General features: G+C 41.7%; 1 protein-coding gene across 1 annotated transcript; it reads right to left on the bottom strand.

The window, feature by feature from the left end:
- Positions 1-619: 619 nt before the first annotated feature.
- Positions 620-3,665, bottom strand: LOC129847418 (zinc finger protein 180-like). The gene is made up of 2 exons (XM_055915209.1): positions 3,410-3,665; positions 620-2,381 (listed from the first exon to the last, which is right to left on the bottom strand). Exons 1-2 carry the CDS (start codon positions 3,660-3,662, stop codon positions 1,414-1,416), a joined length of 1,221 nt encoding a protein of 406 aa, XP_055771184.1. The 5' UTR covers positions 3,663-3,665; the 3' UTR covers positions 620-1,413.
- Positions 3,666-9,156: the final 5,491 nt, after the last annotated feature.

A 9,156-nucleotide genomic window follows, 5' to 3' on the forward strand; every position in this document is an offset into this window, starting at 1 on the left:
AGACAGGAAGCAAACCAAAAAAGTGGAGCAACTAAAGGTGTTGACTCTCCACATCTATCAAGACAATTGGAGCACTGGGCCAGACACTCTTAAATAGAACCTGGACCAGCTCAGGTGAAACACCTTCCCACAAACGAGATGGACAAGCCAGCACAGGTGTAACACATACTGACTAACGAGGTGACACCAATCAGTGCGTCCTACGTGCTAACGAGCTAGACGTGCTAACGTCCAACCTCAAAACAGAAATGGAAAAACCAAAGCCTGCAACACCTTCCCCCTTAAGACAAATATATCATATATTTTTCCCCCACAAGTTTCTAGAACTCTTCCTAAAACTCACTAAGTTCTAGAACTCTCGTCCCCTTGGAACAAAATAAATTGTGATCCATGGCAACGCACTGGCTAAACGCAAAACTTGTTGACTGCCCACCCTTGAGACAATCAGCAACCAACTAACTCCTGCAATATCCGTAGTAACTTTCCACCTTGCTTCTCTCTCTCTTTCCAGAGTTCACTCGATAGGCATGTTGTTGGATCGGGGCCCAGTCCCCAATGTCATGCATTTGGGTTAGCACATCTGAGAATGAATCCTGATATTCTAAAAGCAGGGCAATATTGTCAATATAATTGTACCCAAAATGGTCAGCTGGTTGCATAACTAATTATGATTACTAAATGTTACAAATTGTAAATATGAAAATCAAACCCAAATGTACACCCCTTTGTTAATATGTATTGGCAATAACTCACTTAATGGTGAGGCATGGAATAATAAAACATGTATCTTTTGTCAGGCTGGATGTTTGAAATATGAGGTGATTTGAGTCATGATTCCTCAGTAGTGGAATAAAGACAATTAGCACTTGAATGTTGTCAAGAAATACTGGAGTGATGTCAGATTGTTAATAAAATTGATTATAGACCAATTTATTATACTGCTTTCATATTATGTATATACACAAACATCTGCAACAATTATCATATTACATGTATTTTTTTAAACAAGCAGCTTTTTCAACTTGTAGAAAACAGCTAGCTACATTTTGAAGTGCTGCATTTTGATTAAAGTGGGTCACCAACGCAGTAAGTGTAACACAACTCTTTTTTTGTTAGTCACTTTTTGTTAAATAATACTCTTTCAATTCAGAGCCTGGATTTTCCCCTGAGGCTAATATCCATCTCATGCTGCAATCAATTGAACAGGGCAAATTATAAGGTAGAATATCATTAAAATACTCCTACTACAATGTTAAAACATTCTATATTGTGACATCATTAAAATACTCCTACTACAATGTTAAAACATTCTACAGTGTGACGTCATTTCATTGATATTATGAAACAACTTCTTCATGCATTTTCTGATGTTTGATTAAACACCTTTTATCAGAGTATCTCTTGTCACATTGATCACAGCTGAGATTTCTCTCCTGTGTGTGTTCTCTGGTGTCGAATCAGATTACTTGATGTAGTAAAACTCATCCCACATTGATCACAGCTATAAGATTTCTCTCCTGAGTGTGTTCTCTGGTGTGAAGTCAGCTGACTAGATGTAGGAAAACTCTTCTCACAATGATTACAAGTATAAGGTTTCTCTCCTGTGTGTGTTCTCTGGTGTACAGTCAGAGAGCAAAATGTGGTAAAACTCTTCTCACAATGATTACAACCATAAGGCTTGTCTCCTGTGTGTGTTCTCTGGTGTCGAATCAGATGGCTTGATGTAGTAAAACTCATCCCACATTGATCACAGCAATAAGATTTCTCTCCTGTGTGTGTTCTCTGGTGTCGAATCAGACTGCCTGATGTAGTTAAACCCATCCCACATTGATCACAGCAATAAGGTTTCTCTCCTGTGTGTGTTCTCTGGTGTGAAGTTAGCTGGCTAGATGTAGAAAAACTCTTCCCACATTGATCACAGATAAAAGGTTTCTCTCCTGTGTGTGTTCTCTGGTGTCGAATCAGACTGCTTGATGTAGTTAAACTCATCCCACATTGATCACAGCTATGAGGCTTCTCTCCTGTGTGTGTTCTCTGGTGTGAAGTCAGCTGGCTAGATGAAGGAAAACTCACCCCACATTTATCACAGCTATAAGGTTTCTCTCCTGTGTGTGTTCTCTGGTGTCGAATCAGAGAGCTAGATGTAGTAAAACTCATCCCACATTGATCACAGCTAAAAGGTTTCTCTCCTGTGTGTGTTCTCTGGTGTATTTTAAGTTCTGATGAAGATGTGCAACCTTTCCCACAGTCAGAGCAGCAATGAGATTTCTTCCCTGTGGTTCTCTGCTGGTGTTTTGACGTGGAGAGACTCTTCTCTGCCTTGTCAGCATCATGAGGTTGTTGATGCTCCCCAGAGGATCCACGATAGTCACGTCTCTCTCCTGTGTGAACAACAAGTCAGACAGGTGGTTTAAGGCCCACAACAGCAGAAATCCACTGTAAAAGGTGATGTGTAGCCATGATGTTGTACAAACAATGACATCTGTAATGACTGTTCATTATTTGACATTTGTCTTAAGATTGTCAAGTGAACAACAATAGTCATATAACGTGTCAGGTAACTTATTTGAAAAGTCATTACTTTATTGCATCACTCAACATTTGTCATAATTATTTAAAGCGGTTAATTTGTATCCGTTCTCTAGTTGGACTTCAGCTGCATATTTTCCCCAATTTTCTTCAAATCTGAAAACGTTTAAGCCACGTCCATTTTCTGAAGAATTGCATTATGGGCCCTAAAGTACTGCGTGTATACATCATATTTTGGCGAATGTAGTACGACAACCGGGAACTTTTGACATACTAAACTACATCATACTATGACCAATAAGCAGACTATATACTCTATTAACATCACAAATAGTGCTGTTAGTATGAATATTCTAACACAGCTCAGGACTCTGGGCAGCCATTTTGTTTGTTTAAAAACTAGGTTGCCCCTTTAAAAAAAGCCACACAACAATCAATCAACCAATCTGCAGTTCAACCAATAACCAAGCAGTAATTCCGCCACTGTTTTGGTAATAAGATGATGGATGGGGTTGGAGAAATGTAACTACTCTCAAATTCATAGACAGACCTATGTATGAAACGACTGACCATCCATGATATCAACATTATAGTTTTAACCATGTTGAGGCTATACAGTGTTGATTTACGTTGTTTCTAAACATTGGAGTAAAAAAAGCTTATTCTGGGTTCTGATGGGGTAAACAGTTGAACTAAGCTCATGAGGCATGTGTTATATTCTTCAATAATCAATGGCTATAAATATATATATAAATAAATAAATCATTTAAGTCAAAATATGGATGTAGCAATTGCAGATTTCAGCTTTAACACCAAGCACACCACACATCAGTTCAACTTCCAACCACAGAGTTTGTGTTTCTGTTAAGACAGTACTTACGTTCATCGTCAGTCTCCTCTTCTTTCACTGAAACTTCGTCATCCTCTTTCACTCTGAACGCGTCTTCCTCTTCTTTCTCTGTAACGTCTTTCTCTTCTTCGTTCATGGTAACACCCTCACCCTCTACTTGTTTTTGTATTGTAACAGCCTCCTCTTCCTCCCCCTCTTTCACGAGAGCTTCTTTCTCCATCCAGCAGACCTTCTCTTCTTCAGCAAGAACGGGGTTAAGTTTGAGACTGGAGCTATGAGGCATGTACTGAAGTCGCTGAGCGGTATAATTCAAAGCAGTGTCACTTTATCAGCAGCACGTGATCAATGACGTCTGAAGAATAATTTCGTCGAACACCTGATTGTTTTGGTATTGGGCTCGTTCGACATTGCAGCCGACATTGCAGGTGGCTGCTGACTGACTAAATTACAAAACACCTTGCATCATAAATAACTACTCATTATTATTTATAAATCAGTCAGCCAGTCACCGTTTACCCACAACGCAGCATGGATTTGATGCTCTTGAACACGGCAGTGGTTTAATATATGACATAATGCCAGCAGCATACCACCCTGCATACCACTGCTGGCTTGCTTCTGAAGCTAAGCAGGGTTGGTCCTGGTCAGTCCCTGGATGGGAGACCAGATGCTGCTGGAAGTGGTGTTGGAGTGCCAGTAGGAGGCACTCTTTCCTCAGGTCTAAAAAATATCCTAATGCCCCAGGGCAGTGATTGGGGACACTGCCCTGTGTAGGGTGCCGTCTTTTGGATGGGACGTTAAACGGGTGTCCTGACTCTCTGAGGTCACTAAAGATCCCATGGCACTTATCGTAAGAGTAGGGGTGTTAACCCCGGTGTCCTGGCTAAATTCCCAATCTGGCCCTCAAACCATCATGGTCACCTAATAATCCCCAGTTTACAATTGGCTCATTCATCCCCCTCCTCTCCCCTGTAACTATTCCCCAGGTCGTTGCTGCAAATGAGAATGTGTTCTCAGTCAACTTACCTGGTAAAATAATGGTAAAAAAATAAATAAAAATGGCTATGCTGCTACGGCGTGTGACTTCATCTATGAAAATGTGGCTGTTCTAAATTCTGTGTCGCTCAAAGCCTTGAGTAATGAACCTATTTTTTTTTGACACAATTGGCTGGAAAGAGCCAATGATTCAGGAAGCTTTGTTTCCCCATCACTACTTTTCAGCATGTTTTCTGTGAATTAGACTACGGGAGTTTTGTAACTTTTTCTCCGTTAGTTGGTCTCGCTGACCATAACCATGCTGGTTGGCTACGCTGGTTAGGCTAATAGCTAGTTGGCTAAAAAGCTAACGTTATCTAGTTGGCTAACATAACTGCATATAGCTAATGTTAGCTGGCTGGCTAGGATAACTGCATATAGCTAATGTTAGCTGACTGGCTAAAATAACTGCATATAGCTAACATTCTTTGATTTGGTTGGATGGTGGTATGTATGTACAAAACGTTGGTTTACTTTAATCACTCAAGTCATGAGTGCAAATGATTGGTTTAATTTAAAGTTAGACATTTGAAGATATTTCTGTTGTAGTATACATCATAGGGAATAGGCTGATCCTCCATATTACTTCACACCTGACTTTGGCATTCTTCTAAATTCTGATTGGTTTAATGTAATAACTCCAAAAATAGAACTGTGAGGTGTTACTTTGCATTGGAAATGTTTTAATATTTTGTTTTAAATTGTGTAAACAAACAATAACTACATTAACTAGAACACATCTCCATTAACTACATCACACCTGTCCAGACCCACTAGAACACACCTCCATCTCCATTAACTACATCACACCTGCCCAGACCCACTAGAACACACCTCCATCTCCATTAACTACATCACACCTGCCCAGACCCACTAGAACACACCTCCATCTCCATTAACTACATCACACCTGTCCAGACCCACTAGAACACACCTCCATCTCCATTAACTACATCACACCTCCATCTCCATTAACTACACCACACCTGCCCAGACCCACTAGAACACACCTCCATCTCCATTAACTACATCACACCTGCCCAGACCCACTAGAACACAACTCCATCTCCATTAAAACTACATCACACCTGCCCAGACCCACTAGAACACACCTCCATCTCCATTAACTACATCACACCTGCCCAGACCCACTAGAACACACCTCCATCTCCATTAAAACTACATCACACCTGCCCAGACCCACTAAAACACACCTCCATCTCCATTAAAACTACATCACACCTGTTCAGACCCACTAGAACACACCTCCATCTTCATTAACTACATCACACCTGCCCAGAACCACTAGATCACACCTCCATCTCCATTAACTACATCACACCTGTCCAGACCCACTAGAACACACCTCCATCTCCATTAACTACATCACACCTCCATCTCCATTAACTACATCACACCTCCATCTCCATTAACTACATCACACCTCCATCTCCATTAACTACATCACACCTCCATCTCCATTAACTACATCACACCTCCATCTCCATTAACTACATCACACCTCCATCTCCATTAACTACATCACACCTCCATCTCCATTAACTACATCACACCTGCCCAGACCCACTAGAACACACCTCCATCTTCATTAACTACATCACACCTGCCCAGAACCACTAGAACACACCTCTATCTCCATTAACTACATCCCACCTGCCCAGACCCACTAGAACACACCTCCATCTTCATTAACTACATCACACCTGCCCAGACCCACTAGAACACACCTCCATCTTCATTAACTACATCACACCTGCCCAGAACCACTAGAACACACCTCCATCTCCATTAACTACACCACACCCACTAGAACACACCTCCATCTCCATTAACTACATCACACCTGCCCAGACCCACTAGAACACACCTCCATCTCCATTAACTACATCACACCTGCCCAGACCCACTAGAACACACCTCCATCTCCATTAACTACATCACACCTGCCCAGACCCACTAGAACACACCTCAATCTCCATTACCTACATCACACCTGCCCAGACCCACTAGAACACACCTCCATCTCCATTAAATACATCACGCCTGCCCAGACCCACTAGAACACACCCCCATCGCCATTAACTACATCACACCTGCCCAGACCCACTAGTACACACCTCCATCTCCATTAACTACGTCACACCTGCCCAGACCCACTAGAACACACCTCCATCTCCATTAACTACATCACACTGGTCCAGACCCACTAGAACACACCTCCATCTCCATTAACTACATCACACCTGCCCAGACCCACTAGAACACACCTCCAACTCCATTAACTACATCACACCTGCCCAGACCCACTAGAACACACCTCCAACTCCATTAACTACATCACACCTGCCCAGACCTACTAGAACACACCTCCATCTCCATTAACTACATCACACCTGCCCAGACCCACTAGAACACACCTCCATCTCCATTAACTACATCACACCTGCCCAGACCCACTAGAACACACCTCCATCTCCATTAACTACATCACACCTGCCCAGACCCACTAGAACACACCTCCATCTCCATTAAAACTACATCACACCTGCCCAGACCCACTAGAACACACCTCCATCTCCATTAAAACTACATCACACCTGTTCAGACCCACTAGAACACACCTCCATCTTCATTAACTACATCACACCTGCCCAGACCCACTAGAACACACCTCCATCTCCATTAACTACATCACACCTCCATCTTCATTAACTACATCACACCTGCCCAGAACCACTAGATCACACCTCCATCTCCATTAACTACATCACACCTCCATCTCCATTAACTACATCACACCTGCCCAGACCCACTAGAACACACCTCCATCTCCATTAACTACATCACACCTGCCCAGACCCACTAGAACACACCTCCATCTCCATTAACTACATCACACCTGCCCAGACCCACTACATAATAAAGCATTTGACCTTTCTTTTGAATAAACAACAGCGGATTGGTTGATTTCCAGGTATTAATTAAGTATAATATTTAAGGGTGATTGACGAGAAAAGTATCGTCCAACTCATGGGTATCTCACTGCACCCTCAAATGCCATGTTTTGAAATATACAGACAGACGGATTAAAAGTAATTTTACATTGTATAACTGTACTTCTGACAGCCAACATTCTAACTCCGCCCATAACTTTATGACATCATAACATTCCCAGAAGGATTATTGAGTCATTGTTAGTTTTACACTGAAGACATGACTCTGCCGTTGTGCTGTAGAATTTGTGAATTTTGTCTCTTGTATAATAAGGGACGATCATTTGTCCCAACATCACAGGCCTCAGACTTTGATGCAGTTAAAGACTTCCAAAAGTTTTTCCGCAGTTTAAGATCAACTGAGTTTTTTAAATGGGGTTTCTCCCTGTTCACCTGCCAATGTGAATCCTTTGAACGAGACAAGTTACCAGACAGGACATATTGCTAATGTTCCTCCCATTGATAACCTGAAAGACAATTAACTTGTGGGCGGTGTTGGTGATGACGTCCTATTCGATGACGTCGTCCATCGGGATTCCCCAAAAAAGAAGACGCTCTGGATTGATCACTGGAGTCAGATGTGAAGGAGGAGGTTTATCATCAGGAGTCAGATGTGAAGGAGGAGGTTGATCATCAGGAGTCAGATGTGAAGGAGGAGGTTGATCATCAGGAGTCAGATGTGAAGGAGGAGGTTGATCATCAGGAGTCAGATGTGAAGGAGGAGGTTGATCATCAGGAGTCAGATGTGAAGGAGGAGGTTGATCATCAGGAGTCAGATGTGAAGGAGGAGGTTGATCATCAGGAGTCAGATGTGAAGGAGGAGGTTGATCATCAGGAGTCAGATGTGAAGGAGGAGGTTGATCATCAGGAGTCAGATGTGAAAAGAGGAGGTTGATCATCAGGAGTCAGATGTGAAGGAGGAGGTTGATCATCAGGAGTCAGATGTGAAGGAGGAGGTTGATCATCAGGAGTCAGATGTGAAGGAGGAGGTTGATCATCAGGAGTCAGATGTGAAGGAGGAGGTTGATCATCAGTGAACCTCTAGGATTGTGGCTGGGCTGGTGTTTCCACTTCCAGCTTGGTCATATATTTTGATACATTGAATGTTGATATTGTGAATCTATGTTATATATTTGTACCTTCTGTTTCATGAAGTGATGTCACTAAGTACTGCCCCTATATATACAATGCATTCGGAAAGCATTCAGACCCCTTCACTTTTTCCACATTTTGTTACGTTACAGCCTTATTCTAAAATTGACTCAACCATTTTTTCCCCTCATCAATCTACACAATACCCCATAATGACATCACAGTACCCCATAAGACATCACAATACCCAATAATGACAAAGCAAAAACAGGTAAATAAATGAAATAATTTGATTTCCTTTAAAAAACAAGGACATTTCAAAGTGACCCCAAACTTTTGAATGGTAGTGTACATCTACATGATGTATTGTTACACCATGTAGGAGCAGTATAGACCTAGTCTGTTCATTATATACATGATGTATTGTTACACCATGTAGGAGCAGTATGGACCTGGTCTGTTCATTATATACATCTACATGATGTATTGTTACACCATGTAGGAGCAGTATGGACCTACAGTAGCTAGCTACTTATTTAGATTTAGTTTGACTTAATATAACTGCCTTAAATGTGCTGTAGTAACCATTTTTTATTCGCACTAATCAATCAACACATTCCTGTCTTTGTATGTCTC

This window comes from Salvelinus fontinalis, unplaced genomic scaffold, assembly GCF_029448725.1.
Source record: "Salvelinus fontinalis isolate EN_2023a unplaced genomic scaffold, ASM2944872v1 scaffold_0829, whole genome shotgun sequence".
NCBI lineage: Eukaryota > Metazoa > Chordata > Actinopteri > Salmoniformes > Salmonidae > Salvelinus > Salvelinus fontinalis.

Bases quoted from the DNA above. Each gene is read 5' to 3' on its own strand.
- LOC129847418 (XM_055915209.1), bottom strand. From the start codon at position 3,662: ATGCCTCATAGCTCCAGTCTCAAACTTAACCCCGTTCTTGCTGAAGAA. The intron at 2,382-3,409 runs GTAAGTACTGTC...TTGTTCACACAG, and splicing joins AGAGGAGACTGACGATGAAC to GAGAGAGACGTGACTATCGT.